General features: G+C 36.5%; 2 protein-coding genes across 2 annotated transcripts; one reads left to right on the top strand and one right to left on the bottom strand.

Annotated features, from left to right (window-relative positions):
* Nucleotides 1-1,433: 1,433 nt before the first annotated feature.
* LOC140961244 (protein PLASTID MOVEMENT IMPAIRED 1-like) lies at nucleotides 1,434-4,568 on the top strand. Its single transcript, XM_073419650.1, has one exon. The coding sequence runs from the start codon at nucleotides 1,746-1,748 to the stop codon at nucleotides 4,350-4,352; it is 2,607 nt and encodes an 868-aa protein (XP_073275751.1). The 5' UTR covers nucleotides 1,434-1,745; the 3' UTR covers nucleotides 4,353-4,568.
* Nucleotides 4,189-9,540, bottom strand: LOC140961246 (pentatricopeptide repeat-containing protein At2g13600-like). The gene is made up of 2 exons (XM_073419651.1): nucleotides 6,750-9,540; nucleotides 4,189-4,329 (listed from the first exon to the last, which is right to left on the bottom strand). The coding sequence occupies exon 1, from the start codon at nucleotides 9,439-9,441 to the stop codon at nucleotides 6,850-6,852; it is 2,592 nt and encodes an 863-aa protein (XP_073275752.1). The 5' UTR covers nucleotides 9,442-9,540; the 3' UTR covers nucleotides 4,189-4,329; nucleotides 6,750-6,849.
* Nucleotides 9,541-17,433: the final 7,893 nt, after the last annotated feature.

Below are 17,433 nucleotides of genomic sequence, written 5' to 3'. Positions count from 1 at the left end.
GGTTGTAAAACAACGCCGGTGTCGACTAACCCCAGTCTCGGGGCGTGACATTTAGGTGGTATCAGAGCCGACCTCTCTTAGTACGGTGTGGTTCGGGGACGAACCAAGCGGAAGCTGGTGGGCATGTGAGGCCCGAGGCCAAAGAGGGCGGGGGGTGATCGCCGGTGCCATCAGTTGCACGGACAATGAGCAGCTCCTGGCAGGCTTCTAGGTGGAGGGAACATGAATGAACCGATCCCACACTGGAATGAGAGGGATTCCGAGACTGTTCAATGTAATGGACTGTACAATTGAAGATGGCTTAAAATATTTGATTTGTACTACTCATATCACGAAGGTGCATCTTCTTTTCGGTAGCTCATCACATAAGAACTCCAAAGTTAAGCGTGCTTGACTTGGGACAATTCTGAGATGGGTGACCTCCTGGGAAGTTTCCCAGGGTGCGTGTGAGTGAGGACATAAGCACGCTGGAAAGACTCGTCTTGGTACAGTGAGGACAGTCGTCGAATCCGGGGCGTTACATCTTAGAGATAAAAAGATAATTGAAGAAAATATTTTGTTGTGTATATCTTGTGATTAAAAAAAATATTTTCTTGATTGATATGAGAATATATGTTTAGAGCAGTCAAACGGGCCAACCCAAGCCTGTCATGGGTTGGACTACCTAGGCACGCAACCCACGCGGGTTGAAAAAATTTCAACCCGACTCACTTAAATTGTGCGGTAGGACGGACCGACCCAACATACGTAACCCAAATTGACGGCTCTAGATACGATGCAAAAAATGAGTGTTCATTCATTTTGAAGATCGTCAAGGGTGACCACGTGTGGTCTAAGGAGACTAATGCGCTTTGAGTATAAAATATTTAAGAGTTGGATTGCTCGGATTTTTGGAGGAGAAAAATGATGATCTTCATTCTGTGTTGCATTCAGAGTTGCGGCAAGTCGTGAGACAAAATTCAACCTGTTCCATCTTATTCATTTTGATTTTGAGATTTCAACTTGTTGATGGTACACAAATACTCGACTTCTAACTCATTACTCGGGAGAGAAATGTGACGTTCTCGGGAGTGAACAATCCGCAATTTCAAAGGGAGTTCGAGTTGAAGAATATTGAAGACGAGTGATGCTCGTCAAGTAAAGTCTACTGAACGTATTCATCATAGAAGCGTCATTAGAAAATGAGTCTTTATTTGAATAAGTCTTTGTATTTTATAAACATTAATATTTAGTTGATTTGCTTGATAGCAGAACGTGACTCCATAGAAGTAAGTCGATTGGACCAAACCACGTTAAAATTGCCAGTGTTCTTATTTTTGTTTTCAGTTTTATTATTTCTTAATTGTGCTAATAATGAAAACTTAAGCAAAATAAGATAAAACCATATCAACGAACTCTTTTCGTGATTTGGTTGTCTTCTTCTATTTTGTGGGTTCCCAAATTAATGACCGAAATCAAATTCCAACTGTCACTACATGATTTCCTATCATTCACTTATCATCATCTTGTCTTTTTTTTCTTCTAAGAAATCAACATTATTGTCTATCCTTCACAAAAACAACCAAAACCCAACTCTTGGTTCACAAAGCACCACCAGTTTCCTCTTACTTGTGCAAGTTTCCTGACTTCAAGAAGCCATTTACAATCATCATTCTCCAATTTAATTCTTTTTCCAAGTCCGAAATTCCTTGCAGTATCGCTTCGACGCTTTGTTCTTTGTTCTTTGTATAGCGAAATCCTGAATCATGGCAGCTGATTACTCAGCAAGAAGAAATTCAAACACACAAATCCTACAAGAACTCGAGGAACTTAGTGAGACGATGTACCAATCACATTCTTCAAATACTGCCCGAAGAACTGCCTCTCTTGCTATCCCAAGAACTGCAATTCCCACCACTGATTTGACCGGGGCTGAGAAAAACGAGATGAAGACCGACCAGAAACCGAGAACAAGGCGCATGTCCTTGTCTCCATGGCGGTCTAGGCAGAAGATCGACGAAGAAACCGAGCAGACAAAACAAAGCGAAAGGTCAGCTCCAAAAGAAGGCAAGAGCAAGTGGACTGATGACCAACCAGCTGCAACATCAGAAAAGAAAGGGATTTGGAATTGGAAGCCGATGCGTGCCCTGTCACACATTGGCATGCAGAAGCTTAGCTGCTTGTTCTCTGTCGAAGTTGTCGCTGTTCAGGGCCTTCCAGCTTCCATGAATGGTCTTCGAATGGCAGTTTGTGTCAGAAAGAAGGAAAGCAAGGAGGGAGCCGTGCAGACCATGCCATCCAGGGTGGCACAGGGAGCTGCTGATTTTGAAGAGACTCTATTCATGAGGTGCCATGTTTACTTCACCCCTGGTAGCGGAACACCGATGAAATTCGAGCCACGACCATTTCTTATTTATGTAGTGGCTGTTGATGCTGATGAGCTTGATTTCGGGAAAAGCACAGTGGATTTGGGTAATATGGTTCAGGAATCCGTAGAGAAGAGCTTTGAAGGGGCTCGGGTTCGGCAATGGGATAGTACTCTTAATCTGTCTGGTAAAGCTAAGGGAGGTGCGCTCGTTCTGAAACTGGGATTCCAGATCATGGAGAAAGATGGAGGTCTTGGGATATATGGTCAGCCGGAGGGGCAGGGGCAGAAGACCGGAAAAAGCAGAATATATTCACCCTCTATCGCCCGGAAACAGTCGAAGTCATCATTTAGTATTCCGAGTCCAAGAATGTCGAGTCGAGCTGAAGCATTGACACCATCACAGACTAGAGAGGCTGAAGATCTAAAAGGGATTGATGAACTGAATCTCGACGAACCAGCTCCTCCGCCTCCACCTCCGCCTTCAATTTCTCTTCCGGTGAAAAAGCCCGAGGTACTAGAGACGAAGATGGATGATAATGACCTAATTGACTTTGATGTTGAGGATAAAGGAGTAGAAATTCAAGACAAAGACAGAGAGGAAGAAGAGCAATCTGAAGAAAATTCGGACAAAGTATCATTCTCAAGTGAGGCTGTGAAGGAAGAAGTGCAAGTTCAGGATCAGTCTCACATCACACGGTTGACGGAACTAGATTCGATTGCTCAGCAAATAAAGGCTCTTGAATCTCTGATGGGGGGAGAGAAACCAATCAAAACAGATGAAGAAACCATGATAGAAGTGTTAAATGCAGATGAAGATAAAGTAACAAGAGAGTTTCTTCAAATGCTCGAGGATGCAGATGATGATATGAAGGTTAAGCGTGATGAAACCCGTTTGCTGAAGCTCGAAAAGTATGAAAATACAGAAGAGATGGATTCTGAGGCTTTTCTACCTGATCTTGGGAAGGGATTGGGATGTGTGGTTCAAACAAGGAACGGAGGCTACTTGGCAGCGATGAATCCTTTAGATACAGCAGTGGCAAGAAAAGACGCACCAAAACTCGCAATGCAGATATCAAAGCCACTGATTCTTCAATCAAACAACAGTGGATTCGAGTTATTTCAGAAGATGGCAGCAATTGGTCTTGAAGAATTGACCTCTGAGATCTTATCATTGATGCCTTTGGATGAGCTCAAAGGTAAAACAGCAGAGCAGATAGCTTTTGAAGGCATTGCTTCACAAATTATACAAGGAAGGGACAAAGAAGGTGCCAGTTCAAGCGCTGCTCGAAGCATTGCTGCTCTCAAATCAATCAGAACAGCATTGAATAGCGGCAGAAAAGAAAGATTTTCAACTGGAATATGGTCTGTCAGTGAAGAATCATTGACGGTCGATGAGATTTTGGCCTTTTCAATGCAGAAGATTGATAACATGACAGTAGAAGGTCTAAAAATTCAAGCAGATATTGCTGAAGAAGATGCTCCTTTTGATGTCTCCCCGCTTGATGCGAAAACCACTGCAGCTGATGGCAAAGTGTTCAATCACTTGTTGGATTCTGCAATTCCCATTGAGGACTGGATAGAACAGAAAAATGCAAAAGGTTCTGATGATGATGCAGCGACCATAACTATGTCTGTGGCAGTCCAACTACGGGATCCAATGAGGCAGTATGAGGCAGTAGGAGCTCCTATGATAGCACTGATTCACGCACCATGTATATCCAGCAAACCATCTTACAGTTACGAGGAGAACAAGTACAAAGTGACGAGTTTGCAAGTTGGAGGCATAAAAATGAGAACATCAGGAAACAAAAATATGTGGGATAATGAGAAGCAAAGGCTTACTTCACTGCAGTGGTTTGTAGCATACGGTTTGGGAAAGGCAGGAAAGAAGGCAAAATCATTTGCATCAAAGGGACCAGATCTTCTGTGGAGCATTTCGTCACGTGTGATGGCTGATATGTGGCTCAAACCAATAAGAAACCCTAATGTCAAATTCACCAAGTAAAGTGATTGTCAGAGTTGTATCGATCCTCAAGTGATTTAACTTGTGGATGCACGTAGATTCTTTTCATTGAGCAGAATATAAACGAGGACAGAGTCTGTGTTTTATCATGTTTGCAACCAAAATTTTCATTAGAAATTTCAATAAATGTCATTGTACAACGGAGTTTTTGGTGGATCGTTCGACTTGGTGATATAAATATCATAGTTTTACTTTTAACAGCGAAAGCTAAGTTATATGTTGATTTGACTTGTTAAACAAGAAGAATGGACGCTATGCAACTCCCAGGACCAAGTAGCTCTCAATAAAACATTTAACACATAAAATAATAGGATAACATTGCTACTTACTGTGTCTATGAAGAGCATAACGGTCTAAAAATAAATGAATGATTAGTGGCCAAAGGTAAACCTGAACAAACTAACAATCAAGTTTTCAGGCATATAGAAATCAAATTAGAAAGACTAAAATCGAAACTGTGGTCGGTTCAAGTGACATCCTTTGCTATTTACCATATCTCTTGATACATGTAAAAGTGATTAAAGCTGGAATAAACAAAAGTTCGAGTATAACAGGAAGAATACAAGTTAAAATGAAGGTGCAACAATACCATCATGACCTACTAATGTTCTATACAAGCACACAAATATTACAGTGAAGTAAATATTGGTGGCCACAGTTCCAGGACTTAATTGCTACGTTTGGTTTTATTTCCCTCAAAATATATTCTCATCTCATTGTCACACCACATAATACTTCACTTCGTTCAACTTTTCATTTCATTCCAAAATGCTTTATCATTATATTATATAGTAACTTAGTGCACCATATTCAAATTTTAAGCTATCTCATATACCATTAAAAATGGAAATATAAATATAAAAAAAATCTCTTGTAAAAAACGAAATCAAACATACATCGTGTTTTCCAATACAATTTCTCAAACTAAATTTACAAAACTACCCGAAATAAAACCAAACACTGAGAGAGTTTCTCATAAAAATGGAACCCGAAAAAAATCATTCACAGTTTAAGCAGTATGAACCACAGAATGTGCTGGAATGCAGTGACAAGAAATAATGTTACAAAAGAAAATCATACGTATCAAAAGAAAATGAATAAGAGGGAAAAAATAGAAGAACAAGAAACATACATAAGGAACAGACAATTGAATAATGGAGAATAAAACATTAAATGAAATACATCAATCATATGAACGCTAAGAAGCTTGACCATTTATGTTTTGCTGCTGTTATTTATGAGTATGCATTTTCTACTAAGCACTTTTGAGGGTTCACAAATGAATTCCTCTTCTCAAACTTATCAATCACAACACCCCAAGACATTATGGAGTAAATATGTAGGTTAAGCATCAACAAATAGTATCGGTAAAGTGATCACAAATTAAATTACACACCAGTTAAGTTATTGGCCAAACATGGTCCAATTACAGAGGAGGCCAATTGTAGAAAAGCAGCCATTCATGGAATGGTATGTAACGCAAATGACAGATAACTATTATGCTATTTTTTTCTGCCAATACGTAACCTAGCATTAATATGACATGTGTTGCAGACTGATAAAAGGCACAAGAGGCTAGAACCGGGCTATATATGGACGCTGGAACTCAGTTCCCTGAAGAAAAATCAATAGAATGAATGGAGGTAATGGTGATTAAGAGAAATACAGATGATTTTTTGTCAATTAGAAGGATATGTACAAGTTAGCATCCTTTCTTCTCATGAAAAAGAACCTTCAATACCTTTTTGAACTCTAGTGGGATAGCTGATAGTTCAGTAGTTGTATCACGGGTTAATGTGATCAAGGTTTTATGAAACTCAATAAGAAAATAGAAAGCAGCGAGCATCATCTTATTGGCTAAACAAGAAAATTCAAGGTAGTCCAAGACAACTGCCATACGAGTTAAAAGATTTTAAAAAGAAAAACGAGAAAGAAACAATGATCAACAAAAAGGAAAAGACATGGAAAAAACAATTGAATACAGAAACCAAATATATTTAGATGACTATAGCAAAAAACTACTATAAAGGTCTTTAAAGTCAAGAAAAGACACAAAATGTTATGAATAAACACAGAAAATTAGAGGGAAAATTAAAATAGTGAAGGGTGAACTGCGGAGAGAAAAAAAGGTGTGGTACTATTATCGAGGGAGATAAAATAAGTATAATTCAGACATTTGTGTTTCGCATCTCTGCATTGACAAGAATAACAATTCGCTTTTGACTTGCCATTTGTATTTAGAATCCAATAAATTTTTTTGCTCTTCTATGCACATATCGAGTTAATCTTAGGTTAATAGGCTATTTGAAAATTCCTCCAGTAAAAAGTGATAGACACTGCTAAGATGGTCTTAAAAGTGTACTTCACACCCCGAGCTACCAGTAATCCCCACAAGAACAAGAACCATCTCTGAAGTAATGAAAGCGACGTGCATCCCCAATGACTAATTCTCTAGATGTAGCTTCAGATATCAACTTCATCACGAAATGATCATGATATACACGGTCATCCAAGAGGGCAAACTCATCAAGCCAAAGGCCACAGCAAGTTTCTCACTATGACAACTTTTTGGCCCAGAAAAACCCAATCTATAGACATATTTCCCAGTATCCTCTATCTTTTCCATTAGCTTATCCAATTTTTCGTAAATTTCCTTTCTTTGTGGATGACAAGTATCATCTACGGTGAACACGTGAACCCTGTTGTTGACCTCAATCCAACTGCAGCCAGGGTTTTTTCTTATTTGTTTCTGTCTCATTGATTTTCTCATATCTGAAAGACCTTCTAACTTTCCAGAATCAGAGTACAAGTTGGACATAAGTGCATAGCTCCCAGAGTTTGCCACTCCCAAATTTATCAAATGGGACATCGCCACTTCTGCCAATTCTGTGTTTCCATGAATACGGCAAGCACCAAGAAGAGCTCCCCAAACAGAGGCATTTGGTTCCAGTGGCATTTCATCTATCAAATTTTCAGCCTTCTCCAGTAAACCTGCCCGACCAAACAGATCTACCATACAGGTGAATTGATCAGATGTTGGGGAGATACCATGGCTTTCAGTCATCAAACTAAAATAATGTTGACCCTCAGATAAAAGTCCAGAATGGCTACAGCCTGATAGAACTGACAAGTAGCTTATGTGGTCTGGTTTATATCCCAATTGTAACATCGATTCAAAAACTTCAATCACTTTTCTACCATAACCACTCAGAGCATATCCAGACATCATAGCATTCCAGGATATGGTATTTTTTGTGACTATTGAATCAAACACTTTTTGTGCATCTCCGATTCTTCCACACCTTGAATACATAGTGACAATACTATTCACCACAGAGATGTGTGAAGCCAAACCACATTTTTCAGCTGTGGTTATAATTTGTTCTCCAAGTTTCAACAAAGCTAAACAAGCGCATGCAGTCAGTGAAGTTAAAAAAGTAATATGATCTGGTTTACTCCCAAGTCTACACATCTGAACATAGAGTTTGAGCCCGTCTTCCCAAAAACCATTTTTTATATTTGTGGCTAACATTGAGTTCCACGTGATTACATTCCGCACGGGCATTTCGTTAAAATATTCTCTCGCTTTTTTCACATTTCCCACTCGAGAAAGTGCGGTTATTATCGCTGTCCATGATATTATATCTTTTACCGGCATCAAATCAAAGGCATGATCTGCATCTTGAACATTACCACACTTGTCATACATTGTGATGATTGCATTCCCCACGGGTACAGAGGAATCTACTCCAATTCGAAAGGCATATGCATGTAGTAGTTCCCCCATGGATTTGTCCTCCAAACTACAACAAACTCCAAGAACAGTAGCAAGAGTATATTCATCTGATGGCACAGACACCTCCCTCATTCTTTTGAATGCCTCCATAGCTTCCATATGGGAACCAGATTGAGCAACACCCCAAATCAAAGAAGTCCACGCAACCTCATTCTTCTCTTTCAACATATTAAAAACCCTCTTTGCATACTCCAGACAGCCACATTTGGCATACAAATTGACCAAACCACTGCCCATATATTCATCAAGATACGGTGTCATCCTAATAATTCGAGCATGTAGATGAGTACCCCATGACAAATCACCAATGCTTGCGCACACACTTATAATAGAAGCATAAGTCATGGAGTTTGGTATAAAACGTTCTTGAAACATCTCAGAAAACAGATCGAGTGTCCGATCCACTATCCCATGCTGAGATAGAATCGAAATCATCGTGTTCCAAGAAACAACATCACGCTCAGGAATTTGATAAAATAAATTAAGAGCCCTATCAACTCCATACAATTTGGAATACCCATAAACCATGCTATTCCAGCAAAACAAACTAGGTCTAGTTATCCTTAAGAATACTTTCTCAGCATAGTTTAGTGCACCGCACTTTATATACAGATCAACTAATGAAGAACCGATATCAGTATCTCCTAAATATTCAAATTTCTGAACTAAACCATGCAATTGTAAAGCAATCTTCAGATAACCTAGCGTGGCAACAGCCTTCATTACGCAAGAAAAAGAAAATAAATCAGGAACACCATAACAATCCCAAAACATCATAACAAACACTCTTACCACATCTTCAGCTCTCCCATTCTTAAAATAACCCGACATCATCGAGTTCCAAGACACAGTATCTCTTTCCGGCATTTCAGCAAACAACTTATCCGCCTCAGACATCAAACCTGAATCCGCAAACCCACTAATCATCGTGTTCCAACTAAACACATTTGGACACTCAATCTCCAAGAGCACCCTGAAAGCCTCATTACTCAACCCGCAGCTGGAATATGTATTCATTAGATGATTCTGCAAAAACGTAGAAGTGTAGAGGCCAGACGAAATGAGGTTGGCGTGGATTCTTTGGATCGTAGACGTGGATTGCTGATAAGCGGAGGCTTTCAAGGCATCGCAGTACTGCTGCGATATGTCCATATAGAAATCTTGGAAAACTGAACTGTGTTGAATAGCAAAGTGTTGTTGGGTTGAGATAAAGCGACAGACGGAGGATGGGATCATGAGACGCCATGATGGGAGCCTCTGTAGATGGCATAACATGAAATTATCACATAAATTGAGAGTCCTGAGATATCGTTCGTCCAATTAGTGTGCTCTGTAATGGAGAAAGAAGGAGGCTTCGCAGCAGCAGTGGAAGTTGGATTTTGTCACATGCATGTACAATCGCTTTATTCTATTTTTAATTTTATTTAAAAAAAATTGATCAAATTTTATATACAAACCTTACATAATTGTCATTTTCTTATTGTAGCTTGTTAATATTTTGTGAAATATGGGTAAATTCATAATTAATTTGTAGAATATGGTTAATATAATTATTTATTATTTTAAAAAAGATGGTGATATGGTAATTATCAAAACTTCCATGTGTTTCTTGTAATTATTAAATCTGTTAAGTCATATAAATTAACCTATTAATATTGTATATCTAGTAGGTTCGTGTTTGATATAGTAATAACTAGCGCACTTGGTGAATGCATGGTTTGATATAGTGAAATTTTATCACTTAAATCATCGACATAATATGTCAATTTTTATTAAAATATGGAGGTTCACACGATCTAATAGTATTGAGACGTAAGGAGAATTACGCTAGATGAAAGATAGACTAACTAGTCCATGAATTGCATACCTGTGTTGTTGTTTTCAATAGGGAAAATAGACAAAATGGTCATGTAAGTTGGCTCATTCTGTGTTTTAGTTTTGTAACTATTCATTTTTGAGTTTTGGTTTTGTAAGTTATGTTATTTTTTGATTATTAGTTATTTTTCTTGGATGTTGACATGACATCGAAAATAGTGACGACGTGACATAAAAATGTTGATGTGATATCTGAAAATGTTGACATGTCTGACGCTACATCAACACTCAATAGAAAAAGACTAAAAACCAAAACATGACAAACCAAAATCTAAAATTGAACACTTATCCTATAAAACAAAATAAGCAAATTATATGATCATTTTGACAAATATTATTTTTACTTTGTCTTTGTAAGCTAAAATTGAACACCAAAATCTAAAATTGAACACTTATCCTATCAAACGAAAAGTGAGAGTCTTCTTCTATTTATAGCTTTTTTTAGGAGTGTCTAATGAGTTCGGGTCTTTGTAAGCAATTTGGGCTTTAACTAATAAAATTGGACAATACCTCATCACAGATATTATCCAAGCATGATACATTAGAAGTATCAATACCTGTAAATTCATATCATAGTATTAGTAGCATAACAAAAATACATGCCTCATCATTAATATGTTTGCCTGTGCAATATCTATTGTTCTCACCTCCAAACATCTTTTATTTTTTTTTTATTTTTTTACGTTCTTTATATTAATATTAAAGAAATTAGCATAGATAAAGAAATTTCGCTATCTCGATTTGAACACTTCGAAACACATTCATAGCCATTTTTTATGAGCCAATGTTCCAAGATTTGCTACCCTCGTTCGCGCAAAAAGATCATATTGCATGCAAACGACGACTAAAGGATCTTTTGGAAATTAATGATCATCTTGTATCTAGTGGATCTTAAGGGAAAAAACTAGATATTAATCACAATATCATAGGTTGAGTGAGTTGAAATAGACTTGAGAATCGATAATTGAATGAGTTTAATCGATCGATTGAGATATTTGGGCTATACATCCTTTAGAGCAAACAAATTTGTTTTCAAATCCAAAAGAGTTGTTATACCATGGTTAGCATATATCAAAATCATTAAAAGTCACACACATACTGATTTCGATTTGTGCAAACATTTTTTTTACGATGTGAGAACTCGCAGTCGTTACTTTTTGGTACGCACTGGGAAACCCTTGGCTAATGTAATATTCTGCAAACCACGCTAATCAGTTAAACCATACTAAACAAGTCATGTGTCATAAGTCGGCCCGTAAAAAGTGTTGGTAGGAGGAATCGAACTCTTGACTATTAGTCAAACATTTATCTAGTACTCCACCAACTCAATCACCCTGAAAGGCACAAACATGATAATTTACTTGAATTATTTGAATTTAATAATTTGGAACTTATCATGATCAAAGTTTATAATAGTAATTGTGCGCTAATTTTGAATTAGCATTAAAATTAAGTAATATTTCCAATTTTGAAACTTTTTTTTCTTTTGAAGGTCCAAAAAAAAAAAACAGTAATATCGGTACCATAAATCCATAATTGTTATAAACTTAATAGAGAATTATACAAAAAAGTGAAGAAAATTGAAGAGAAAGAAGAATAAAAGATGTTAGAGTTCAATTATCTATTATTTCAACTTCACACCTATACTTATAGAGTAGAGGAATTATCATATTAAAGGAATATTACAATCAAATCAATCACCTAAATATAATCTATATCTAACACTCCTCCTTATATGATAGATGGAGAATCCAATGCTTCATCGTTAAAATCTTGCCAGTAAAACTCAAATGAGAAAAAACATGAATGAAGGAAAAAGAATACAACAATTGATACTCTCCCTGATTTGAATCACCAAAGATCTTTTAATCGACACATCCTTATCTTGTGCACCAATTTCTTGAATGCTGATGTCAATGGAACGAACTTGTTGGATATCAATATCACATTTCTTCTGAAGTTCATGTGTATAGAAGAACTTTGGCGAAATATGTTTTGTTCGACCTCTTTTAAGATATAATTCCTTTAGTTGTGCAATGCTGCTACAGCATTGTCTTCGAAAATAGTTGTCGGGCTTTCTTTTGGTTTTGGTAGTCCACGTGATTCTCGAACATGTTGTGTCATAGCCCTCAACCATATACATTATTTGTTTGCTTCATGTATTGCAATAATCTTCGAGAGATTTGATGATGTAGTTAAAGTTTGCTTTGTCGACTTCCATGATATAACAGTGGCATCTCGTGTAAAAACATAACCTTTTAGGATTTGGCTTTATGTAGATCTGAAAGATAGTCTGCATCTGCATATCTTATTAAAGAGAAATTTGATTTTTTCGAATAAAACAATCCCATGTCATTTATACGTTGAAAGGTAACGAAATGCGTGTTTTACACTATTCCAATGTCTTCGGGTTGGAGAAGAGTGATATCTTGCCAGTTGTGATTAAGGAACCAGTTGAGTATACCAAGTTAGGACTGGATTACAGCTTTACCACGAAACTAGTTTCTGGGAAAGGAAAAAAAATTGTGAATGATTCTTCTGAACCTGATTCCACATCTACAGTTCAGACTCAAATCGATTTACAAATGGATGAAATCAATGAGTATGCTGATGACAAGATTGAGTTCTTTGATGAATGGGTTGGGTTCAAGACGCACTTTCGCCAAGAAGCTGAAGAAGAAGACCACTATGAATAAGTTCATCTCTCTTGAAAAGGTAGTCCTAAAACAAATAAAAAAATGTGATAATTGCAGAAGCACTTCAACACAGAGACAATCTGATGGATCTCTTGCAAATTAAAAAGCTCATTGTCATCTGTGCAAAACTCAGAGCCAACTATGATCCAACCAGCCCAACTGTTTTTGATGATATAGTTGTTCTTAATCAACTGTTCATGTATCTAATCACTCTGCAAGTAAGAGTCAAAGTTTGGGAGAATGATCATCAGTTGTTCATACCAGTCGATACTAAAAACAAAGAAAAATCTGAGAAAGCCACTAAAACTAATGTGACCCATGTCAACGCGACTGAAGGCACAATTCAGGATAGTGAATCTTCATCCAGTCAGCCTCATCAGAGTTCTTCTCCTCTTCTAATTAGTGGAATTTCTCTTGCTACTATTGATGAAGTTGTGCATTCTATTGCAAAACAACAGTTAGAGGATATGCAAACAGAAGAAGTTGAAGACGTGGCTGTTGCTGAACTAGTTAAAAAAATCACCAAATTTGGTGATTGAAGCGCACACAGTAGTAACTGAAATTGTTTGAGAGTTGGTGAATCAGAGAAAGATTGAAGATGCATTTATTCAGTCTGACGTGCAAAATGAACAATTTTATCAAGATCAACCGATTCTGATGATTGAACAAGGACATTCATCCAGTACAAATCCAAATCTCCCCTTGGTTGTAGGGGTGTCAAAAATGAACCCGACAAGTTAACCCGACACGAGACGACACAAAAAATATCGGGTTTGGGTTTATGATTTTCGGGTCTGGGTCGAAAAGGGTCAGACCCGAAGTGATTTGGGTTGACCCGTGTTGACCAGAAAAAAATATCAGTCACCTAGTGACCCGAACCCACCTGACCCATCATGTTTTTTTTTAAAAAAAGGTTTGACAATTTACACAACTATTGTCTAGTGTTTCTCTCACTTTTTAAACTAAAATAAAGCCCAACCGAATAATTCTCTAATGACCCTTGTTGGCTTCTCATTTCTCAATTCTCATCTCGTCCAAGCGTATCTTTCTCCGCTTCTCACTCACGCATCCAAGTGAAACCCTTCTCCGCTAATCCGTTTCTCATCCAGCCGTCCAGGTGAACGAACTGAGTTTTATTAAACTAATCTTCATTTGGGTTCGCTCTGAAAGAATTTTATTGAACATATAATTTGAAATTTGAATATTCTTTAATATATTTGTTTTGTTCCCATATTTTTGTAATGATTTGTATCATGAGCTAAATATATATTGATCCTAAAGTGTAGAATTTCTGTAAATAGTCGAGGGCACGTATTATGTATAGTCGATGCCTCGAATTTGAATTTTAAAAGCTTGTGTTCTTCAGTTTTGCTCTAAGTTACCAGCATTTTAGCTTGTCTTCATATGATACAATATGTTGTATACAAAAATTGTTAAAAATGAGTTTCCTTGGTTTAACAATGGACATGCTAAATATTAAAAATTGAAGCACGTGAATTTGAGGTTTATTGTTTCCGTAGATGGTATTGAAACAACAATATGGATCGAAAAAGAGCTGTCAGTAACGAAAATTTATCAGACATGAGCTTCCTCCCTCTGACCTCTACCTCCCCTGATATATGTGATTTTCTCACTTAAGCCTGATTTGTAGTCTCCTGCAAAGTGCTTTGGAGAGTGCAATGTTGTGGTCATTTGACCCAAATATCAGCATAGATGCTGCTTTTAACAACAGAAAACAATGAAAATTGACATATGGAGTAAACTTAAACTAAATGGACCGATCAATCTTTACATAAATTTGGTTAAGTGTATTAAATTAGAGTATGGTTATCAAAGATGGTTGTTGTTTGGCCATCATTCTTTACCATGTAAATCAGTATGGTATGAGACATATTCGAGGACCCAGGTGTTTCTCATATTTCTGTAATGCTTTGTATCATGAGATATATTAAACTTTCAAAATCTTAAAGTGTAAATTCCAATACGTACATTTCATTAAAATTGTTTTGCATGGTTTTTTGTTGTTTAATACTATTCAACCGTCCAGGTGAAACTTCTTTTGAGTCTTTGACATGTAAATAATAATAAATTCAATTATACAGTTGTTTATTTAATTTTGAAATGATGTCATTTATCTTTATACAATGCCTTGTTTACTTTTCTCAGGTTGTTACTTGTTTTCAAGGAATTGTAAATTTTTTGCTTGTAGCTAATCCTATTGGTATGCCTTTTAATTGATAGAATGAGTTCAGAACCTATTGGTCTTGTTCACTAGGAGGATAGTGTGGAGGGTGTACATGTGTTGGATTTAGATGTTGATAACGAAATAGGTACTAACTTGCAAGGTCGGGCCTCCGAAAGTGTTAAACGAAAGAGACCTTTAAAATCACAATGGTGGCAATATTTTGAGATGCTTCCAGAAGTAGAAGGAAAAGAAAAGCGTTGCAAATGTAAAACATGTGGGACTACGTACAAAGCTGACAGTAGCATGGCGACAGGTAATCTCCAACGCCATATTCTCAAATAGTGTCCTAGACAGAGAACTCGTGATATTGCTCAGGCTTTGTTAGAACAAGGTGATAAAAGTCTTGCCATAAGGTCACAAAAGTTCAGCCAAGAAATATTTAGAGATTTGCTATTATTAGCAATTGTGAGACATGATTTACCATTTCAGTTTGTGGAATATGATGCAATTAGATTAATTTTTACATATTTGGAACCTCAAATCAATCATTTCACTAGAAACACCGCAAGGACTGATATTCTCAAGATGCATAAAAATGAATACAATAGACTAGCTTAAGAAATGCATTCATGCCCTGGAAAAATTTGTTTCACTTTCGATTTGTGGACTTCTATTGCCACTGATGGCTATGTATGTTTGACAACGCATTTCATTGATTCTAATTGGGTTTTGCAAAAAGGATTATCAACTTCTCTTACATGCCTCCACCTCACTCTGGTATTGCATTGTGTGATAAAATCAATAGCTTATTCAATGCTTGGGGAATTCAGAGAAAGGTTTTCACAATTACGTTGGACAATGTCGCTGCAAATGATGTGTTTGTTGGCCTTTTAAGTGATCATCTTAGTTTAAATTTTTTATTAATGAATGGTGGCAAGTTTTTGCAAGTTCGTTGTGCACACATTCTCAATTTAATTGTCCAAAAAAGTTTGAAAATAATTGATCATTCTGTTGATAAGATTCGTGAATGTGTGAAGTATGTAAAAGGCAGTCAAGTGAGAAAGAAAAAGTTTGTAGAATCTGTTACCCAAATTTCACTGGATCCTAATAAATCACTTAGGCAAGATGTTCCTATTAGATGGAATTCTACGTATTTGATGCTTTCTAGTGCCATATATTATCGAATTGCTTTTAATAATTTGAAATTGACTGATACTAATTTCACACATTGTCCATTGGTTGACAAGTGGTGTCAAGCTGAAAAAATATGCAAATTTCTTGAGGTTTTCTATGAGACAACGACTTTGTTTTCTGGGGTGAAATATCCTACTGCCAACCTTTATTTTCCTCGTGTCTTTACGGTTCAATTGACATTAAGTCAAGCCTTACAAAGCTCTGGTGATTTTATGAGATCAATGGCCAATCGGATGTTTCAGAAATTTGACAAGTACTGGAAATATTATAACATTTTGTTGTCCATTCTGTGATAGTTAATCTGAGGTTCAAGATGCAGTTTGTTGAGTTTTGTTACAACAAGTTATACGGACATGGTAGTAACGAATTAAGTTTGGTGAAGTCTAAATTAGTTTCTTTGTTTGAGGAATATATGGGCCTTGCGTTCAAATCAAGTAGTAGTAACACATCTATGAGTTCTCACAGTGGCATTGATGATAATGCTTCTCGTCCTTTAAATTCAGGCAGTGGATGCATGGATGTTTTGAAGGTATTTATGATAATTTTTTCTTTCTCTCACTATTTTTTACTTTTCGTTACCAATACATTTAATTTATGATGTATGAATTTGACACATTTCAAAGAAAAAAATTCAATGATAGAGCTCAAATGAATCAATTAGAACTTTATTTGGATGAACCAAAAATTTACAGATCTTAAAAAAGTGATGTTCTTGCGTTTTGGAAAGCTTACCAATTTAGGTATCCTGAACTCGCACAAATAGCTAGAGATAGAGTGTTCTAATTTCTGCAGTTGCTTCTGAATCAGCTTTTAGCACCGGTGGTAGGATACTTGACCAATATCATAGTGTAATGAAGCCTGATGTTGTTGAGGTGTTGGTTTGTTGTAGAGATTGGTTAGTTGGACAGAAATGTTGGTGATTCTTTTTGTTATTTTCATTTTAAAGTTATCTGTTTTACTAATATTTTATTTTTGTAGAAAATACTGAAGTGAGGTTGGATGATTTGACTGAAAATATTATGAATTTACTCATAAATGAGGATGTTGGATCAAATAATGCTGCAACGGATGATTGATGATTCTAACAATACTATGATACCTAGTATTGAAAGTAAGTTAAATTTTATAAATTCATAATTTTTGAAAACTTTCACCCTTTCCTATTTAAAATTTTTAAAATGTTGTTTAAAAGTTTGACTTCTTCACACAAATGTAGAACAATGAAGAAGTCAGAAGACAGAAGTGGGGCTTGATTATTGTCACTTTGTGATGTATGAAGACTTTTTGAATATCTTTTGTTATGATGTGTTTGAATTA

Source organism: Primulina huaijiensis, chromosome 16 (assembly GCF_012295235.1).
Source record: "Primulina huaijiensis isolate GDHJ02 chromosome 16, ASM1229523v2, whole genome shotgun sequence".
Classification (NCBI taxonomy): domain Eukaryota; kingdom Viridiplantae; phylum Streptophyta; class Magnoliopsida; order Lamiales; family Gesneriaceae; genus Primulina; species Primulina huaijiensis.
This window is presented reverse-complemented; position numbering and strand designations above follow the sequence as displayed.